This window comes from Eretmochelys imbricata, chromosome 13 (assembly GCF_965152235.1).
Source record: "Eretmochelys imbricata isolate rEreImb1 chromosome 13, rEreImb1.hap1, whole genome shotgun sequence".
Classification (NCBI taxonomy): Eukaryota; Metazoa; Chordata; order Testudines; family Cheloniidae; genus Eretmochelys; species Eretmochelys imbricata.
The window spans coordinates 10,791,558-10,814,250 of NC_135584.1; the positions used below are offsets into that span (position 1 = coordinate 10,791,558).

At 39.0% G+C, this 22,693-nt stretch overlaps 1 protein-coding gene across 1 annotated transcript in view; it reads right to left on the minus strand.

Annotated features, from left to right (window-relative positions):
* Positions 1-1,136: 1,136 nt before the first annotated feature.
* The window catches only part of ZNF831 (zinc finger protein 831), a 34,079-nt gene continuing 12,522 nt past the window's right edge, over positions 1,137-22,693 (minus strand). Inside the window, exons 2-6 of the mRNA XM_077832427.1 lie at positions 15,735-20,068; positions 14,545-14,690; positions 9,002-9,174; positions 5,437-5,606; positions 1,137-4,443 (exon numbers count right to left, since the gene is read on the minus strand). Coding sequence (XP_077688553.1) covers positions 3,592-4,443; positions 5,437-5,606; positions 9,002-9,174; positions 14,545-14,690; positions 15,735-20,036 — 5,643 coding nt within the window. The 5' untranslated portion in view covers positions 20,037-20,068 and the 3' untranslated portion in view covers positions 1,137-3,591. The remainder of the gene's footprint in view (positions 4,444-5,436; positions 5,607-9,001; positions 9,175-14,544; positions 14,691-15,734; positions 20,069-22,693) is intronic.

Here is a 22,693-nt window from a genome sequence, read left to right on the forward strand (position 1 = left end):
GCAAGTGGTTAAAGTTAAGCACATGCTTAAATCCCACTGAAGTAGATGGAAGTTCAGCACATGCTTAAAGTTCAACACATGTTCCTCAGGTGTTTTCCTGAATTGAAACCCTTCAAGCCTTGATATTTGTTTTGAGTATAGTGCCAACCATGCTGTCAACTCTTGCTAATCCGTACTATAATTGTTTATTAATCATTGCCTCCACAGGTGTAACCTCGAATTAGCACTAATTGGCTTTCTTTATATTCTCTTCAAGAGCAATGTCTAGTGTCAAATTCTCCTTTGAGTGACAGCACTGCAAGTTCACTGACAACAATGCAGTTACACCAGTGTAAATCAGACAAAAATATAGCTCCCTATATCTAATCAGTTTCCATTACGTTCCTGACTAATTCCTGAAGTACATGATCACTATCATGTGGACCTTCTCTTCTATGCAAAACATTCAGTTTCACCCATCTGTGTAAACTAAACAGCTATCACTATAGTTTTCACCAGCAGACTGGTGGTGTTCAATGGGAATATATGGTAGTTCTGATATTCAAACAGCTTTCCTCCAACCCTGTATTTGTCTGATTCAGCTTTCACCGCTACAATAAGTAGTAGTAGCAAGAGGCTGGCAGTGCATAGACCGTGGACAAAAAATTCATTCTTAAGGAAAAGTGCCTTTCTGTGATAAATTATTTGATCTGTTGGAGCTGTTACTGCAGTGCAAGGATACTGTTGTCAATTCCTGTCCTTATACATGTTTTGCCATAACTTTCCCACACTATAATAGCTTCTTTCCTAAAGGTGTTCTTTTAAAACCTTGAGTGGATATTAAGATTGAGTAGAAAGTCTCCATTCCTCTTACTTGGTTTATATGCACAGAAGAAATCTTATATGATCTGAGTCCTGAGCATACATTATAACCTGTCAGTCATTTAAAGACTCTGTTTTAAGAGGTAAATTCAGTTTTATTTTATATCACTTCAGTGATATTTATGACTATTTTTAATATGGGATTCTGTTCCCAAATTCACTGCTGGTGTAACTGGTTTAACTCTAGAGACTGGAAATGTACTCCTCTGGACAACATATTTTATGTTTAATCTAAAAATTAATGCAATCATAATATTTTTCTTGACAGGTGAATAGAAAATTTTCCTGTTTTATATTTACTAGCAAAAGAAATTTGCAGCTGATCAGTTGTATTCCTATTGTATAATTCAGGGAAAGGCATCACTGCAGAATGGCAGGGTTGTACTGTATCTGGTGAGCACCCCGGATTACCTGATCCTCCCACATTTACCCTATGGTGCACTTGCATTTTTAAAAACCAAACCCTAATAACTACCACATTCTTAGTGTCATTGTGACCTTCAAGTTTAATTTTTATTAAAACAAAATAAGTTAAGAATATAAAGGAACAGAATTTTTTTTAAAAAATATACAAATAAGTCAGTTGTATCATTCTTATCAACATTCAACAAACAAAGAGTATTTCAGGTACTATATATTGCATATTCAACAAAAATATGCAATTACAATATGCAACTTACATGGCCAGCCAGTCCCCCAGTGTTCATACCTTTCATGCTACTTAACTTCCCAAAACAGGAATTTCATACCCATATTTGCTAGTCTTTAGTATAAACCTTCCCAGCTTAATACACTATTTGGCCTTCTCATGTCCCTGTTCCATACATGGAAATCCCATTGAAATTAAGAGCAGTTTTGCATAAAGTTTATTTACAGAATAGGGCTCCACTATCCACTTAGTCTCTGACCTGTAAGCTTATAAAGGCATAATTCTGATTTCATTTACACTCCTGAAAATCAGAAACTAACTCTTCTAAAGTGTATGGAGTTAATGCTAGTGTTATAAAACCAGCATATAAGAAGTGAGATCAGAATAAGGTCCCAGGGTTTCACAGAAGTAAAAGGGGAAGATAGCTAATGTTCATTTTTAGTAAAGCAATACATCCATTCTTCCATGCAATCATGATCCCAAATCCTGTAGGAACCCTACTGAAATCTCTCTGATTTTTGAAATGAATATGGTAGTATTTTTATAAGGAACAAATAAAGACTTTGTAGGTTATTCTTTATTCTGTGTGCTTTACTGCTGACAAAGAAAAAATCCTGCTAACCCCATTAACCTTTTTCAACACAACGGCACTAGCATTTATAATTAGAAATCAGTATAGCACTCTGATCATGATATCAATTTACCTAACAGTAAAAATATATACCAACATAATTTGATGCTAAATAAAAAGCTCTCTGCAGGGCAAATTGGAACTATGGTCACTTTCATAATGCATATGAGTGTAAAGGGATGATATAGAGCTTAGCATTTGGTTCCATTTGTGTGTATCCACAGAAGGGTTGCCATTCTGGCACTTTTCATTCACTTCTTACAATATGCATATGTTTCTCTGACATACATAGATAGTACACTAGACCTATGTATGACTAGGACCCATACAGCCTCTCTTGTGCATGATTGCATGATTATTCTTTCCTTAAAGTACATGCAATTATGACTATCACATGAAAGTTAATCCATAAAATCCTGTATATGAGTCCAAATCATACAAAAACTCATAGCAAAGGTAAGTATAAAATTTGACTCTAGTACAGCAGTGCAATGATTTCAAACTTTCTCTGTCAGTTTAAACTAGCTTTCTAGTGAATGGTAAGTGTATCTGGTATTTTACTGACTGGAGATGTTTTCATGTAAACAAAGTAAATGTTGGGTTTCAAAGCAGAAGTTGATTTACATTTGGGCTAAACTTCAGAACAAAATAAAACAAAACAGTGTAACTTGCTTTTAGAGCACAATCCGAAAATCTGATCAGAGAAAATCTCTGTGTTAAAAATCTCATTACAAAGAAACATTGACATTACCTATTTACACCCCAATTCCTCAAAGTAGAGCTAAAGAATAAAATATTTCAGTAGATCTCAGCAGAAAAGGCACAAAACACAAAGCAGGGCATGCTTGTGTCATTTTGTCACAAAGAAGCATTGACCATTGTAAAACATGGAAAAAGTCAGTATTTATGTGACATCTCTCAATATCATAGATACATGGGGGATATATCTTCCTCCCAATGTACATACATAACTTCCAGAAAAGCTGGAAATAATTACTAAAAAGGGTAGCACAGGAATGAAAATATACCCATGGTTTGTTACAATCTACACCTCAACTTATGCATTAAGGAGGCTGATAGATGTTTTATCATTATTGGTAAACAAATACACTGCAGTGTCTTTATAATACAGTCTCTGTGAACTGGGGATTGTGGGCGTTATGTGGGATTGATGAGGTTTAGTGGAGTTGGGAACCACCTTGTGCATTTAAATATATAATTTAACTGCTTCCTTGCTCCATACAAAAGCATTAAAATATGTAAAAGAAGCCTGAGTCCTTGCAAAGAAGAACGGTTGTTCTTAGAAGAGAACTTTGCCTATACTGTGCAGGAATGGCTATTCTGATGTTAAGGTGCTTCAAAAAGGCAGATCAATGATCTACAATTTCCAAGGCATTTCTCTCTATAATGCACCGTCATACATCCATCTGCTGTGGCAGTGTCCTGTTTGCTATATTTCTATAACTAGCCTGTCTTCATCATCACTGCTTGTGTCAGCGTATTCCACTCGGGTTTGTTTCCTTATCATCTCTAAACCTCTTGTTTTGTATGTTTTGGAAGGTGTTTCAGAGCTAGCTGTGGACTCTGTGGGACTGAAGGGAAATGAGGGCTCTTTAAAAGTATTAGTGCCAGTTTCATTAAGTGTTCCATGGCCATCTGATTGTAAGCAGGCTCCATTCTTGTCCACGCATCCATGAGGACTGGTATCAGAAGAGTTTATCCCCTGTATATTAGCTGTGCTAGGTAAGCTAGTACTTGCGATTGATGTCTCAGGAAGGGTGTTTACCTTTGATCCCAATGAAGCTGAACACACAGTTTTGGAACTAGGATTAAGTTTGTCCTTCAGAGCTGAGTAAGAATTTCCTTCCATTGGATGTTCCTCCTTTCCTGAGGTCTGGATCAATGGGTATAATGCAGTAAAAGTTTGACCTTGTGACTCTACATTGAGTATATTTTTGTGGTTAGCTTCTGGACATAAGAAAAAAGGAGCAGTAACCTCTGAACCCATACTCACATGCTGGCAGCATGTGCCAGTGCCTACAAAATCAAAAGGAAAAGACCAAAAAGAGGACTCCTCAGGGTCAGAATGAGCATTTGGCTGTGACTCCACTGGAAATGATTTCTGAAGCATGAGAGGTTGAGCCATTAAACAGCAGATGTTCAGATCATTGTTTGTTTCTCGCATGGCTGCTTTAGCTGGTGATGAACACGAGCATGTTACCATAGGTAATCCTGGAGTTGCATTAAAGTTCTGAAGAAAGAAATTGCCTCTTGAGTGTTTCTCAGTTGGTCTAGTAACATCCTGCAGCAGATGTGGGCAGGGGGGAAAGGATCGGGAAGGAAATGAATTTCAATTTACATTAAAATTTTCAATCCAAAGCAATTTCATCCTTTGTAAAGAGAATGAAATAACAATTATGTTGACTATATCCACATGACTATAAGACTGTTTATATTGGGTGTAACTCTGTTGAGATCAACTGAGTTATACAGGCATAAATGTGGTCCTTCATCTCTACAATTGTGATTATATTTGCTTTCCTTTTTGTCATAACTACAAGACAAAGTATTCATCCCTCCAGTGATTGCTAATTTCTAATAAATGAGGTAAATTACTTGTGCATTTCTCCACTATTGGTTAGTTGTTGAAGGTTTTTTTGTTGGTTGTTGGTGTGTCTGTGTGTATTTTGTTTTTTGCTTTTTAGCTAGGTGATAGCTTATGGCTGAAATAGGGGGTTGCTGACTAACTGCATGGTTACATGGTGTCCGGTTGATTTTCTTTATGTTGAAATACTATGTACACATTGCAAGGGAGTGTGTATAACTGAAGCATTAAGAAGCTAAAAACACAGGGTTTATTATGTTGTTTGTGAGCAGTATAGAAATACCAAGGTGGGTGTGCATCTACAGCAAAGTTGGTTTGTTGAGGAGCATCTGAAGAGTTAGATTCCTAAATATGAGAATTAATTTTCATAAAAATGTAATTTTACAATAGTAATTTATACTAATATATTCAAAACTCATATAGTAGCTGTGACAGTGAGAGAAATGCCATTTCAAGTTATGTTATTTTCATTGCAAAAACATTCTAAATTCAGTGATTTTGAATGTTTTTGCAGCCACGTTACCTTACCATCTTTGCAGCATTTGTAAAAACACAAAATCTGAGAAGCAAATAAATGGGAAAAAATTAAACTGCAGAAGCTTTCAAATAACAATAGGGTGAAATTGAAGTTTTCTAAAATCAGTGTCGTCATCTGTGTATTTAACAAAGAATTACAGGTAAAACACCTACTTTTCCATCCAGTTTGCCTTTTTGCCTGAATTTGCTTGGATGCCCAGCTGGTGAAAATATTCCTGAGTTATTTTTGTGATTCCTGTCTTCTTTCTTATGAATATTCCCTTTGGACACTGGCTTGTCTGAGGTGGGGCAAGATAGCTCTTCCTGCTGGGGGAGATAATTATCTGTTGGGAAAGAGATGATTTAGAGAGATTTTTAAGGTTAGATACAGTGCTCAATGAGTTTTCCATAAACCTTTTTTTTTTCTTTTTTTTATATCTATGGACAGATTTTGACTTCTTAAATTGTTGTATCGAATTAATTCTGAACATGATTTATCCTAATGTACTTTCACCTCTGGATTCCTTGCAAACTGTTAGCAGCTGTCTTGAGTAGTTGCTATTTGTAATCTGCTATTCAAGCTGAGTGACTTTTCATGAATATTCCTGAGTGAATCTTCTTCAGCCCTTCTTTTCAATTAACATTCTTGTGAGCAAAATTTTGCATGTACATATCTTCATGGGAAGCAACTTAAAGGTCTCGTGAATACCAGTGAAGCAAATTTTGAAGTTTTGATTCCAATAAAAGATCTTAAATACTTTTTTCTTCAGAATTTGCTTACCTTTCTATCCTTCATGTATCTTTATACAAAAATTTAAATGATAGAGGCCGGGGGGTGAGGTAGTGGGGGAGAAGGGTAGAAGGAGATGTGTTAATAAGAACAAGGGAGTAGGAAAAGAAGTTAGGGAAGAAATGTTAATGAGATACAAAACTGCAAGCCAAGGGAATGGCCAGAAAGTATCTGAACTTCAAATTTCAGAATGGAAAAGGGACCGAACTGGAAGGACCTACTACAGTTAAGTTGCTTTGCCACATTGCAGTGGCAAGTAGTAATTGCAGTGTTGTTGTACCCCTGTTGGTCGCAGGCTATAAAACAGACAAGCTGGGTGAGTGAGGTAATATCTTTGATTGGACCAGCTTCTGTTGGTGAAAGAGACAGGATTTTGAGCTTACACAGAGCTCTTCCTCAGGGAGTACTGGCAGAATCCATCATAAGAAACAGCCAGCTCTTGTATATTGCAACTATACCAGCTCATATCTCCCAGGTTACTAGCATTAAGTAGCTAACTAATTAGATAAATTAGATAAATGGAGAGGATCAGGGTGAGGTACAAATAGTCAAAAAAGACAGCAAATGATTCTTCTGTTGATTGGAATTATATGATAATTTGCCTTTTATTGCACTGCACACTGCTGCTACGTGCTATTGCTGATCACAAAAGGGATAAGTCAGTAGAGCTGGCTGGAAGTTGGAATTCCTTCCTGCAAGAAGTTTCCAATTTTTGAAAAAATGTTTTGTCCCAGGTCATGATGAAACTCAAAATGAACATTTTTCACAGAAAGGGATTTCTAGACAAACTCAATTTGGGGGAAAACAACAGTGGAATTTTTCAGCTTGCTGGCGCCTGCCTGGAAGGCTCTTGTAAACTTTGTTTTCAGAAAGTGAGCTTGACAAAAGCCTTCCGGGTGGGCTGCCAGAGAGACAGAGAGCTGGGGTGCTCAGCCCTAGCCTGGGGGGAGACAGGGAGGCTGAGCACAGGGCTCTCAGCCACTGGTAGCTGGGCAGGCTGAGAGCTGGGAAGGCAGTCACAGTGCTCAGCCTCTGGCAGATTACCTGCAAGGCTCTTGTCCATTTCATTTTCTGCCTGCAGGGAGAAAATGAAATTGACTAGACGTTGGAAGAAGGCAGTGGGGAGCTATCATTTTGAAATGTTTTAAAATGTTTTACTACAGATCACTCTGTTTACCTACCAATGTGATCATACATCAACCTCATAAACTTCCCTGATTTCAGCACCATGGTCAACACTAATTTCCTATTACAAATGAGACATACACCTACTTATCACAAATAATGGCCCAGATTTTCAACCCTGTGAGCTATACTTAGATATGGATTTTGTGCCTTAAGGCAGAGCCCTGAACAAGATACCACCCAGGCAGTAGACCCACAAGGCACAATTCCTCCATGCCTCTTGTGCTGGAAGTATAATCTTGCTTGGTCTTAGGCAAATGTGCATGTGGGAAATGTGGGCCTTATCCCTTGCATGGCTGTGTAACATGAGGGAACAGTCTAACCAATCTAATGAGTAGAGAGAGATTGGCTGATTTACAATAAGGGGCTCTCTCTATGTTTATGTTCAGTTCGCATGTGCAACTTTTCTTGTATCAAAACCTTGTCTCTGCTTCCATTCTTTCTGTGTTCATAAATAGTATTTGACTTGTGAGGAATTGTGCCCAGAATCAGCAGTGCGGCTCATCCATAAAATTCAGCACAGAATGCCAGCAAATTTCTGGAGTACTCTCTTTACTTTATATACATATGGCACTTAAACCAGAATACATAAGCTACTAAAACCCCTCAATCCATATTTTTATTTATTTGAATAAGTACTACAAGGTTAATTTATTATGCAATAGAATTATAGAATCTTTTAGCAGAAAAACAGAAATGTTCAAAAATATTTTTACTGCAAAATATAACAGTGCAGCACAGCAAATAAACTATAAATCTGCTGTGTCAACAGTTAGACATGATTATGATTCTAATAACAGAATTAGTGATTTTTTCAACCATATTTGAGTTGTACAATTTCTCTGTCTCCTATATATAGATATATACAATTTGTATTTTATTTATAACTTGATAATTCAGAGCACTTTATTTACAGTCTGCTGAGCCCAGATATTGTAGGCAGCAGGGCTGGTGATTTAAGAGGAAGCACTCTTCTGAATCAATACTGAAGTTCTGAACCAGGATGCTGAGGCCCCTTTTTCAGATCAAAAGTAAAATCAAGATTCATGTTATCACTAAACAAGTTGATGTGTTTCACTCCAGAAGTGGCTTCATTTCAGGTTCTTTCTGTACCTCACAATGTATTAAGAAACCGAATTATTAATTTTTGTCAAGCACTTCAAATGAACACTGCCATAGAAGAACAAAGTTATTGTTATGTCCATTTATTAATTTGAACTATCATAAATTCCTTTATTTCAGGAATAACAATATAAAACTGACTGATATAAATTATTGTATAAATATAAACTTATTCTGTATTTGAGGATACCACTAACTCTTGTGCAGTCCACCCCTATGAAAAACTGTAGACTACTTGGGCACTTCCATGAAGGATAGCTGTACCTAGTGACTCAGAGATCTCATCAGTTGTTCCAGTCATCAGGAGATGGGTGGCAGTGAAAGGAGACCCACTGTCTACAACTGTACCTGTTCTATAGACAAAGTTTTTTTTCCCTAGGGCTGGCACCAGGCATGTTTATTATCACATAACACATTTTCCCAGTATCTAGCTTCTCTTACAAAGGTATAGGCAGATGGGGATTTTGAAAAGTTGGGCCCTGATTTGCTTTGATGGTCATAAGAACATCATTGCAAAGGGAGGAAATACAATATTTGCAGCCATATATAAAACATAATATGTATCAGATAAATTGGTTTATATTAAAAATTAATAAAAGAATATTACACGCTTGCAAACATGAATAGGTGAGTTATCCTTACCTTGCAATTTTGACGCAGGAGAGTGGCATTTCTCGCATTGATTAAGGCTATCATGTGTGTGGAGCAGCTGATGCTTTTTCAGAGAATCTAGTGTCCTGTTTGGAAGCCAGTGTTGCTTGCTCAGCTTGTTAGTTTTCAGTTGACTATATCCGTGCATGTGGTTCCCTTTGGACCTGCATTGTAAAATATACCATTTTCAGTGAAAACACAAACAGATATGTTGTAAGTAGTTGCTATTTAAAAGTAGCCTTAGTAGAGTATTATCACAACTTCACTGGAATTCCACTGGGGCTGAAACTGGCTTATAGAAGGTACGACTATAATGAATAAAGGAAATGTTACTTTTATGTATGCCACAAAAGATCCTGTATTAGAGAGCCTTAGTAGCAATGGGCAAAATCCTGAAGTTCTTAATTTTACTGGAGTTGGTGGAAGCTTTGGCTGAGTAGGACTGTGTAAAAATTGAGTAAAGACTTCAAACCTTGGTGCATCGAAAGGAAAGGGCTGTGTACTCTGCAGGAAATCCACAGATTTTGCAACCAGGCAAGATATCAAAACAAGATCATACCTCAAGGACCAGGGTCACACAAGGACACATGTACTTGTCTGCAAGTGGCCTCTGGCTCAATTTCTTATGTGCTACTGTTTGCTTATCACTACTAAAGAACATAAATATTTCAAGGACTTAGATCAAGGAGTTTGAGTTCTCTGGTTTTTGCTTTGAAGTGACAAAAGCCTATTAGTTAAGTTTACACATCAGAAGATGTCTCCTTGGGAATGCTGATGAAGAAATACTCACCTAGCTTCCAAAATATGACAGCACCTCACATCTGTGTGAGTCATAATGAGTGGGACTTTCAAATGTACCTTAGAACGTCACTGAAAGTCAGTGGGAGATGTGGTCTTAAATCACTTCAGGTTTGGCTCCACTGTAGTAAAACACCCATGGCTGGCCTATCTCAGCTGACAGGCTCACAAGGTTCAGGCTGCCGGGCTATAAAATTGCAGTGTAGATGTTTGGGCTCAGGCTAACGGAAGGGTCTCAGAGTCTGGGCTTGCGTGAGATTCAGCATCAAGAACAAGGCTTTGTAAGTGCCAAATTTTTAGCCAGCCCATAGATTTACATGAACATTTCTGTGTGTAAAAACAAACAAACTTGCATTTGTGTGCCTGGTTTAGGCAACTAGCTCCCTAAATGTGCGATCCATGCATTCAAATGACTATCTGCCATGTAAAATGAGGGCACTCAGTTATTTTTTGAAAAATAAGTGCACAGATTCAGAGGTCAGGACAAAAAGTCTGGCCCTAAAGGAATGTGACTAGACTATTTAGATGGCACAGGTCAGCTCTTAGTTCTCTGTTTTTATTATTCTCTCCTTGGCTGTAGCTTAAGCCAATATATGGTCCGATTTTTGCTTGTCTCTTTAAGGCATTTGGCTCATTGAGCTGCTTTCTCTTTGCTCAGCCTGCTTTTTTGCTTAACAAGTGAAATCTTTTTTTCAGAATCACTGGGCCTCAGACAAGAGAATTTGGCCCATGTATGACTTAATTGGGAGTCCCATATGGGTATCTGAAGGCAGATTTGGGTTAGACTACTGACTTAGGGTCCAGTCCTGGAAACCTGAGACAGGCAAAATGCCCATTGACTGAGTAGAGACTAAAGGATTGAGCTCATGTTTTCTAAATTGTTTTTAACAGCTTATTTGTGCATTAAATATATTCTATAGACCAAAATAGCTAAAGGATTAAGTCATGGGAAAGAGAAATGAGAGAGAGAGAGAACACACAAAACCCAGCAAATTCTTTCCAACCACCATGATCTAGCTCATTGGTTCTCAAACTTTCGTACTGGTGACCCCTTTCATATAGCAAGCCTCTGTGTACAACCCCCCATATAAATTAAAAAACACGTTTTTGTATATTTAACACCATTATAAATGCTGGAGGCAAATGTTGGGGTTTGGGGTGGAGGCTGACAGCTTGCAACCCCCCCATGTAATAACCTTGTGACCCCCGAGGGTCCTGACCCCCAGTTTGAGAACCCCGGAAGCTAGTCCACAGTTTATGGAACTATGGAGGCAGAAGAGACCCACAGCTGCACCCTTGGCATAAATTCATTACACCTTTGTTTTATCTATCGGAAATACAACATAACTTTTAATTTCAATTCTGGCCTAAATTCATTCTTTTTTTCTTTTTAATTTATCAATATAGAGCCCTACTTCTTGTCACTTAAGAGGGTTAGTGGTGGTTTTTTTTATCCTATCCCTTTTCTTACCATGTTACAATTGTTCAAGAGGCATGAACTAGAAAAAAACATGTGTGACAATGTATAGTGCTACAGGAAAGCTTTGCAGCATTCTTAATTCATTTCCTCTAAAACAGAAAAGTGTGTGATAAACAGGAACTGAAAACAGTCACGTGAGAGTTTCTGAAAATGTGTATGGGGGGCAGGGATTGCCAGGAAAAGAACTGACAAGTAGAAAGAAGGCAATTCAGCCCTGAAGGTCTGATCTTGTAATTCTGTTAAAGTCAATAGAGATTTTTCCTGTTTCAGGACAGCAGAATTGAGCACTTTAAACCCTGATCCTGGACTGAGCTTTGTGTGCACAGACCCTTACTTCTACATAGGGCCCACTAATTTTAATTCAGTGAGGTTTTCCACAGTTGCAGGACTCTGCCTGCACAAAGCATATTACAGGACAGAGCCCGTAGATACAGTCACATTAATGGCAGTAGTTTAGTTGATAGCAAAGCTCGGTCATCAAACATACACTGACACAAATCAGGATGGGGACATGCATTCACATTAGGTCCAGATTAGATGTGGTCCTATTGGAGAAAAATTAAATTGGCAGCCTTTGCCTCAGTGGCTCAGAGGCTTTGACTCACTCCTCTCAAATAAGCATCAGTTAACAGTACTGGAAAATCCTCATGCCTGCAATTTATACCTTCTTATATCCTTCTGTTGGATGCTCCTCCAGTTACTACCCTATCATTTACTACCCTGTCATTACCCCCTCAATACATGTATAACACCGACAGACCCTGGTCGTCAGCGAGCAGGATTGAAGCTGGGACCTCCTCTGGAGCTTAGTGCATGAGCCTCTACTGCATGAGCTAAAAGCCACATGGCTGTTAGCTAAGGCTGTAGAGCAGACTCATTAATCTCTCTCTCTAAGGGTATGTCTACACTACGAAATTAGGTCGAATTTATAGAAGTCGTTTTTTTAGAAATCGGTTTTATATATTCGAGTGTGTTTGTCCCCACAGAAAATGCTCTAAATGCATTAAGTGCATTAACTCAGCGGAGTGCTTCCACAGTACCGAGGCAAGCGTCGACTTCTGGAGTGTTGCACTGTGGGTAGCTATCCCACAGTTCCCGCAGTCTCCGCTGCCCATTGGAATTCTGGGTTGAGATCCCAATGCCTGATGGGGCTAAAACATTGTCGCAGGTGGTTCTGGGTACATATCGTCAGGCCCCCGTTCCCTCCCTCCCTCCGTGAAAGAAAGGGCAGACAATCGTTTTGCGCCTTTTTTCTTGAGTTACCTGTGCAGATGCCATACCACGGCCAGCATGGAGCCCGCTCAGGTAACTGTCACCGTATGTCTCCTGGGTGCTGGCAGACATGGTACTGCATTGCTACACAGCAGCAGCAACCCCTTGCCTTATGGCAGCAGACGGTACAGTAGGACTGGTAGCCGTCATCGTCATGTCCGAGGTGCTCCTGGTCGCCTCTGTGAGGTCGATCAGGAGCACCTGGGCAGACATGGGCGCAGCGACTAAATTTGGAGTGACTTGATCAGGTCATTCTCTTTAGTCCTGCAGTCAATCCTATTGAACCATCTTATGGTGAGCAGGCAGGCGATACGGATTGCTAGCAGTCCTCTTGTACCATTTTCTGCCGGGCAGGCAAGAGATGAGGATGGCTAGCAGTCCTATTGTACCATCTACTGCTGAGCAGCCATGAGATGTGGATGGCATGCAGTCCTTCTGCACCGTCTGCTGCCAGTCAAAGATGTAAAAGATAGCTGGAGTGTATCAAAACAAGAAATAGACCAGATTTGTTTTGTACTCATTTGCAAACCCCCCCTCCGCCCCCTGTCTAGGGGACTCATTCCTCTATGTCACACTGCAGTCACTCACAGAGAAGGTGCAGCGAGGTAAATCTAGCCATGTATCAATCAGAGGCCAGACCAACCTGCTTGTTCCAATAAAAACAATAACTTAGGTGCACCATTTCTTATTGGAACCCTCCGTGAAGTCCTGCCTGAAATACTCCTTGATGTAAAGCCACCCCCTTTGTTGATTTTAACTCCCTGTAAGCCATGTCATCAGTCGCCCCTCCCTGCGTCAGAGCAATGGCAGACAATCGTGCATCTGAGTTGATAGTGCTGTCCAGAGCAGTCACAATGGAGCACTCTGGGATAGCTCCCAGAGGCCAATACCGTCGAATTGTGTCCACAGTACCCCAAATTCGACCCGGCAAGGCCGATTTAAGCGCTAATCCACTTGTCAGGGATGGAGTAAGGAAATCGATTTTAAGAGCCCTTTAATTCGAAATAAAGGGCTTCATCATGTAGACGGGTGCAGGTTTACATCGACTTAACGCTGCTAAATTCGACTTAAAGTCCTAGTGTAGACCAGGGCTCAGTGGTCTCCGTGCCACTAGATGGGACAAAACACCACACACAGGAGGTATGTGGGTTACACATGTTACATCAATTCAAATTCATTGATGCTGGCTTGTCGGTTTACTGAGGTGTCACTATCATCACTTCTGATTACGGCCCTCTGTCTTTATAGTGTTCACCCAGTTTATCCAGGATAGTGTTATTCTGCCAGGGCAAATTTAAATTTAGTGCAAGCAGACACTGAAGTTTTTGGAGCTGTACCCACTTACTCTAGGGTTAAATTTGTCTCCCAGTCACCAACCCGGTCTTTCTTAGCATAGCAGCAAATCCTGTACTAACTGCTGTGTAAAAAGATCTTTTCTTGATCCAGAAGAGAAATTCTCTTGTCTCTACGGTAACCAGGAATGCTTTGGCTCAATGTAGTTTGACCCAGATTATCAGATCACAGGCCAGGCATGGCTTTTGGCCATGCAATGGCTTTATGGGTGACATCTATCAAGAGCACAAAAACAGCAAGTAAGACCTAAATAATAATACAGTTCTTCGTAGTTCTGCATTGTACTTCATCTGCAATTAGAGAACTAAAGGTTCAAAGTTTGGGTCCCTCCAGGAAAAAAAAATTGATTCTTTTGTTCCCTCTTGAAATTATAAACTTCAGACAACTGTGAGCATTAATTGACAAGGTTTCCCTCTGCCTTTGACACATTTGTGATGTGCCTAGAAAGCTTTGCACTTTCTTTATAAAATAACATAATTAATTTAATGATCATGCATTTTCCCAAAGCATCATGCTTCTCTGTTTTGGTTAATCAGCATTTTGGGGGCACCCGTTTTTAGTTTCTGAATCTTATATCTATCTTAGTAAAATGCTACCTATATTGGATGAGGTTGAAAACAACATTGTTTACCATTTTGGGTTGATTTTCATTTTTTTCTGTTTATGGCTCCTCTTGGATTTATTTGTTGTGAATGTTTCCCTTCTGCAAAGTATTTCTTTCTTCTCTCGCTCTGCAATATTTTCTGAAGCTCCACTTCCTCTAGCCTTTGAACTGGACTGTTGAGAATAGTGAGAAGATTATACTTGTGCACTTCAAAGCACATGAACATTTCTGAGTGAGTTACAGAAATAAACTGATTAGATTAACAGAATGTTGTCAAATAGTGTAAATCCTACATTTAACAGTGTAATAATGATCTTTGGTAACAGATTCCTTCTGTATTTAAAAAAGTATTTATATGTTGTGTGTTTAAATTCATCACTACCTGAATATTAACCATAAAATTAAAAATAAGACAAGTTTAATATTTTTCTGGGCCCATGCAAAAATAATGTATGTGCTCTAGTACTGCCCTGCTGGGTGTGAGGTTGACGTTCACCTTAGACATTCTTCCAGGAGCTGTAAATCTCTTGAACTGATTAGTTACTCTTAAACTAAAAATATCATTCAAAATCTTAAAAACATTTTATAAAGTATGAACACAAGTGTCTCTGTTAAGATGTGAGTTCATCCTCATGAAAGATTTTCACTGTGAATTCAAGTGTAAAGCAAAACAGATTCTGGTACAGGGGCTGTCCTTTTTACTTGTTTGTAAAGCACTTAGCACAATGGGTCCCTTGACCCTCAACTGTGACTCCTAAGGGCTACTATAATACAAATAATAATTTAAAATGAAAACAGAAAAAAGCACATGCTGGAATAGAGGAATCCAAAGACTATAAAATTCAAGTTACAATAAAGTTAAAGCATGCTTTTCTGGCCAAATTTCCATGCAATAGGATATGCTTATTTCCATAAAATATGCAAGTCCTGTGCACGAAATGAGCAGCTATGTGCAGTTTGCATATGTACCTGTGTATTTTATATCTATAGTCACCTGTGTGTGCCCACACATGCGTATTTTGGGAGAAAAATTTAGGCACTTTTTTGTTAAAGTAGATTAATTCAAGGCTCTCAATAATCTGGGACAGAATAGGATTTATATGTACGCTGGAATAATATGCCCCCTAACCTTCATTCTCCTATTCTTTCTAATTAAAGAGTAATCTTGGAGAACTGTGCCCCTGTTCTGAAATAGGAAATAGGATTCACAACATTACCTTCTGTAGCTGCTCTCCCTGTGAAAAGGATGAAACCAGTGTTTTTAAATTCCCAGTGGTCATGCCATAGGGCACAGTCTTGCTAATATTTTTCATTTTGATAAAAGAAAAGTCACATTTTGACAATGTGCCTTCAATACCAGAATTTTTCTTACAGATGTGCAAGGAAGAGTAAGCAGAGTCGGCCTTCTCCTTTTGCTCAGCAGGTAGAGGAAGGCTTCTGGTTAAACAACACCAAGTTAATTGAGGCTCAGCATTTAGTGATGGAAAGGAGCCCTTTGTGCTTGAGATCCTTGAGTTTCCCGAGAGACAAGTCAAACTGATTTGGGACAGTGCAGGGAGTTCCTTACGTTGAGTACTGAGGGTGTGGCAATAAAACGTGCCAAAGGAATGGCAAAAATAATTTGAATTGTCCATTGAACACACAGAATACTGTAAATCCTGCAACCCTGGTGAAGTGTCCTTAAGGATGCCTGAAGAGCTACCATCTGTGTCCCATCCCATGATTGTCTGTTCAGTGTCCCCGCTAGAGGTTGCCCCTTTGCCTGATGAAGATGTCATTATTAAAGAGTTATTTCCTGAGTGAAGGTGGCGTAAGACCTGATTCTCTCCTTTGATGTCGGCAGATATGAAAAAGCCACCTGTGTACATAGAAGTAAAGCATACTTTCTTCTCTGTGGTTTGTGCAGAGCAACCAGTTGTACTTATCCACTTCTCGTCTGCTTGCATTCGATCACTTAAGTTATCTTTATGCTTAGTCTCTTTCCAGGTGTCTTTGATTATTTCCTTCTGCCTGCAGCTTTGGTTCTGAAAGCTGTCATCTATCTTGTTTGGGATGTTAGTTGTTCTTGAGTTGACTGATGAACAAGGTACCAGAGCCTTCCAGTTTGTATGTACACCCCATCTGAGCCCTACTGCTTTGGCCTGGTGTCTCAGTTCAAATTCTAAAGGGGACAAAAACACATCACCAGAATCAACACTGACTGTCCTACTGTTGATAGTGCAGGAAGTTTTGGTTATCGAAACTGGTAGAGAAATACCAGGCATGCTTTCCTGCCTTGGTTCCACTAAAAGTGACAGGTCTGTAGTACTCTCTTCTTGCGGTAATTTAAGGATGTACTTTGGAGAAAATGCATTTTTCTTCAGAGGTGGAGTTACCTGACCAAACTCCAGATTTTGAGTAGTGGAAGATATGCCAGCATCATCACCGCTATGCAGTGACACTCTTGCTCCTGCTGTCACAGGACATGTTTTGGCTCCTGTATCTGTCACCTTACTTAAGGCAAAAGAACTACAATTATCTCTCTTTAACTCAGGCACCAGAAATTCAGAAAGTGAAGCTGTTGAGACCTTTGCTGATTGTGGAAGAAGGTTAGCAGTATTATCACTATCATATATGGGTTCTATGTGGAGTTTCATTGTTTTCTCATATTCCATGCCTTCAGCACTGCTGATTGATTCATTCATGTCTGTGCTTGAATTCTGCTCTCCGTCTTTAGCTGACTGTTTAACTAATGCTAGGGAGACGGCATGTACACTATAACAGTCTATCAATTTCACTGTTTCACCTACTGTGTTATTTTCGCTACCGGAGCTGGGACTGGATTTTAGAGCTGCATTATCTCTGCTCTTCAGCTCATCGACTTTCAGTTTTTTTCTCTCTGATGGTAGCTTTTGGAATTCCTGTGTAGATTCACCACTGCTGCAGTTGTGTGCCCTTAAGGCCATCTGTGCATGTTGAGAAGTTTCTTTACTATTAAAAATATTTTCACTATCTAATATGAGGGTATTGGATTCGCTCCCAGGATGTGACTCTTCCAATTGACTATTATGCATTTGCAGACTATCAGTGTTCAGCATGTTAGAGTTTAATTGACTAGCTCTCTGCTTAAGTTGAAGCCTCGTTTCATGACTGCTTACAGCCAGTAACGTGTTATTGCCACCTGTATATTTATCTGAACTATGTTTGTTGCTGCAGCCATGTTTTGGGGAAGTTTTGCATATTACACTCGGTTCACCAGCATTTACTGAATGTGCCATTTCCATTAGTTCTGTAAATCTGCCTGCATCCTCTTCTGAGGAGACACCATGCAGTACACGATTACCAATGCGACAGGGTTTTGATTTCACAGTGTTTAATTCTGTGTTAGAAATGGTCACAGGGGAGGAAAGATTCCCGCTTAAAGAGCTCCTCCCCTCTTTTGGCTGAATAACTCCATCACCACTGGCTGCTTCCTTTGGATCAGGGGTGAAGCCTATATGGTCTGTTGCCTTTTCCCCCCTTTGATTCAGTTTCTTGGCAGTTTGACTGCTTTTCATTTTTTGGTAGATTTTCTTGAATGTTTCGTCACCATACATCTGCCATTTTTCCTGAGAGAACATTTTTAATTTCCTTTGAGTTGACTTCTTACATTTAGCGTTCACTCCTTCTCCCCCAGCTCCAGGCTTTTTAGTTTCTTTCATCTCCTCAAAGGGAGAATAATCATAGACTGCATTACTTAGTGGCAAATCATCCACTGCTGTTTGTCTGACAAGTGCACGGGGATGGCTGTTAGGAAAATCCACTGAACTTGTAGCAAGGTTGTTGCTATGCAACAAACTAGAAGAGCTTGTATTCAGGGGCTGCCTAGTGAGAGATGGTAGATTTGAGCTACCCACTCTGTCATGTGCCATTCTTGTGCTCTCTACAAATGGCAAAGAGTTGCTTCTTGTGACAGGCACACAGTCTATTGTTGTCGAGAATTGCGTGGGGACTGAATGAAAAAACAATGGCTTGGATTTTTCTATGGGTGTAAAGGTAGATTTTGCTGAACAAAGGGAAAGATTCTTTTTCCTGTTTACATCAAGAGATCTGATGTCAAAATGGAAGGAGTCTTTGTATGTGTAAGGCATTGGCAGATCAATACTGCCCTGCTTGGAAAGCACTGTTTTTCTGGGTCTAACGTTGTCTAATTGGGTATCATCCACCACAGCTTTGTTATGAGAGATCAGTTTTGAGATATGCTCTTCCAGCTTCTTTTTCTCTAGCATCAAGGCTGTTGCTTTCTCAGCTGAATCCAGTTTTGCACTACTTCCTGCCATGCACCTTAAGCCACTGAAGGCAGTTTCATTTTCCAGCTCTGTGCTTTGTTCACAAAGACTATGCAGGGGGCTGGAGGTCAGCATCTGTTGTTCTGTACTATCAGAGCGTGACAGATATCCAGAATCAGTGCTCTCACACTTCTTCAGCTTATAGTCAGATGGTTTGCAGTCCCATTGCTTATCTGAATAAGTTGCTTGCTGCCTTTGCAACTGAATATGTTTATTTGCTGTTGAGAATCTTTGCTCCTGTATCATCTTTCTCTGGTGTACACTGTCTGGCAAAACTACTAGAGAAGATAGGTTTTGGGGATCTTGCATTGGTTCTCTTTCAGAAGCACCCTGACTTGCCTCTGGCCAATAGGAATCATCAATTGTTATTTTCTGACTTTCTGATGTAAGCGATAAAGCGTTCAGTGTTGGCACTGAAATAATGGATGGAAATTTTTTAGTGTCCACTGTGGTACTGGTTTCTGAAATTATTTGTTTAATCCCTGGCCCCTGCTTTTCACAGACATTGTTGTCTCGTTTTGCACCCTGATGTGACATGATGCTATCTGTTGCCTTCTCATTCTCCTCTATTATGCCACTGTTGTCAGACCCTGAGGGCAGCTTGGTATTGTTGACATGTGTTTGGGTTCTTCTGTGTTTATACAAATTGCTTTGAGTTTTAAATGCAATACCACAGGTGGTGCAGGGAAAGGGCCTCTCACCTGTGTGTGAGCGAATATGTTTCTCAAGGACACTTGGCTTCAGGCAATCTCGTCCACAGTGTTTACAGATGTACTTCCCGGCGTTTTTGAATTTCCCTGGGCTTCCAACAGGTGCATTTGAACAGGAACTTGATGGTAAAACCGGTGAACTAACTATGTTTAATGTCAAAGTTTGCCCTGCTTGTTTCTGAGCAACTGACTGAAGCTGATCTGTCCTCTCTGAATGCAGAAGTGGGTTTAGGATTAAAGGCATATTACTGCTGTCTAGATTTATGCTGCTTCCACCAGCTGCTAACTGGTTGTTTGATTGATAGCATCCTGACTGGATAGGATGATACAGTGGTATGGTAAGGGCTTTCAGGTATATAGTCTGAGACAGGGCTTGTTCCTGCTGAAAAATCACAGGACTCTGTCTGATACTTGATGAACCCTGTGCAGCCTGAAGAGATGAGACTTTAACTGATTGATCAGCTAGTGCAACTGTGGAATGGGGTTGCCTCTGTGCCTCCATTTCAAAGGTTATATGTTATCCAGTTCAGTTATCTATGGGAAACAAATACAACATATAGTTATGTTTGAAATGAAAAACCATGATTTTCTTCAGCTGTTTATTATGCCATATAAATTCGGCATCTACTATACTAGTAGATGCAAAATTTAATTATATTTCTATAAGGTCTTCCATACTGAAGAATATCAAAACTTTTTATACAAACTTTACATGTACAGGAATCAGTTTATTCACTACTAAAATAGTGTCACCTCTGGTTTGTTGGATGGAAGCTAACAAAACACAGGAACATTACACAAAAGTTTAGTATAGTGCAAAGGAGACCTACTGCTAAAGACTCCTTTTAAAATCTATCCTGAAGTGGTACTCAGATATTAAAAATCTTAGTCTTCAAACTGACATCAAAGCACTTTCATAATATTGGAAATGGTATAGGATAGGATACAGTGTATAGTACAGTAATATAGAATTACTTTGCATTAGTCTGATGTTATATCTTTGTCCAAATTACTTTCTAGATGAGCAGCTTTCAGTGCTCCCAAAGATTCATGATTAACTTATTCTCACTGAACAGTATGCTTAATAAAATACAATGTTAAACTTTGTAGGCCAAGTCTTCATCAGGATACTCTTGTGCGCGCTTGATTTACACATGTACAACTGCCAACATGGTACAAATGCACAGTGGCACACACAACTGCACTTTTGAAGATCAGTCTTCAGAAAAAAATAACAAAGCTTGGACATTTAATCAGATATAAAATATAAATGATTGTAATTAATGCAGTAACTAAAGGATACAAATATACCCTGTTTAAAATAAAACACATGCCTAATGAAGCTTTGACAAGAGGCAGTGTAGCCTGTTAGTTACAACTGCAGATTGGGAATCAGAACTTCTGTATTCAGAGTAACAGCCGTGTTAGTCTGTATTCGCAAAAAGAAAAGGAGTACTTGTGGCACCTTAGAGACTAACCAGTTTATTTGAGCATGAGCTTTCGTGAGCTACAGCTCACTTCATCAGATACCTGATGATGAAGTGAGCTGTAGCTCACGAAAGCTCATGCTCAAATAAACTGGTTAGTCTCTAAGGTGCCACAAGTACTCCTTTTCTTTTTGCGAACTTCTGTATTGTATTCCCCACTCCTCCGTTCATTTGTGTTGTGACCCTAATCACACCAGTTCTGATAGTACCCACTGAAGTCAGTGATATGTTTTCCATTTACTTTAATGGGTATTCTATCAGAACCTTAGTGCCTAAATTTACACATCTGTAAAATGGATTTAACAATTAATTACTCACAAACTTCACATAGATGTTGAGAATTAGGGCTTTGAGATTTTCAGATGGAAGATGCTATACAACTGACAAATTCATTATATATCTATCACTCTCAATATAGTTTTAAATAAATAAGTTTAATTTGTTGACACCATATATTGTGTTAGTTCTGTCTTTTGAAACTAATCTGGAAGCCACTGATGTTTGGAAAAAAAAACATAATTAGAGTTTAATGTAGCATTTTAACAAGAATTGAGTGTGAGCCACATAATCCCATATCTAATACCCCTACCATTTCGGAAAGTTCATATCCAACTTTGGTTACAGTCAGGTCCCTCTCTAATTATAACAAGTCTCTGTTTCTAAAATAAACATTCCTTAAAAAGAACTGGTGTCTAGATCTACTCTCCAGTGTGAGACAATACAAAGTAATGGATGCACTGCAGTTTAATCTGCATTTGATACTTTTAACTACAGCTGATGCAGACAGGCCACAATTACAAGGAAATTTGCACAGACAGTTATTAAAGAGTCACTGCTACAAACAATGAGTGTTATGCGTGGCCCCCATACAATGACCTTGTTTAAGTGAGGCTGAAGACACTGTCAGAATTAAACAAGAAATCAAAATGTGAAAACAAAATGAAACTGTAAATTTAAAAGGTTCCTTTTTTTACTATCCAAATTTATATATGTAAAAGATATAACAGATGTTAGAGGTCACACTGTTGGAGGCAAAAAGTGGAGATAGCTTACAAAGTTGTCTTTGTATGTGTTGAATGAATTAGAGACACCATGATGGCATGTTGCCTTGTGTTTATATATATATATATATATAGAGAGAGAGAGAGAGAGAGAGAGAGAGAGAGAATAGCTGGGCAAAAATTATGTAGGTACAGCTTGCACACTCAAAAAGGATGCTACCCTTTAAGAAAATGTGTCCCAATATACTTGTTTTGGTTCAAGATTTGGTTATCAGGTTCAGAGCAATTTTTATTTTCACAAACCTGATTTGGCTAGCCTTGGTGGTTTGTTCGCTCTCCCCTCCTCCCCTTCCTAAAAGTAAAAGCAAGTTGGAAAGCCATAAAAATAAGTTACTTTAAAATTACCATTAGGAAGAGCAGAAATAGCAGGATAATATCAGCATAATCTATCATAAATAGAGCCTGACTAAACAGTAGAAAACTTCTTGTGAAAATTCATTCAAATTGTGATTCATCTATGTTCACAACCCTTTCGTGTTTAGTTTTTCTGAATATTCAAATACTTAGGTTTACTAGAGCAAATAGTCGCAAAAAGCACATTTTTTTAATAACAGTCAACAGTGACATTTGAAATGTGCACTGTGTTGGCTTCTCACATAATTCACTGTTAC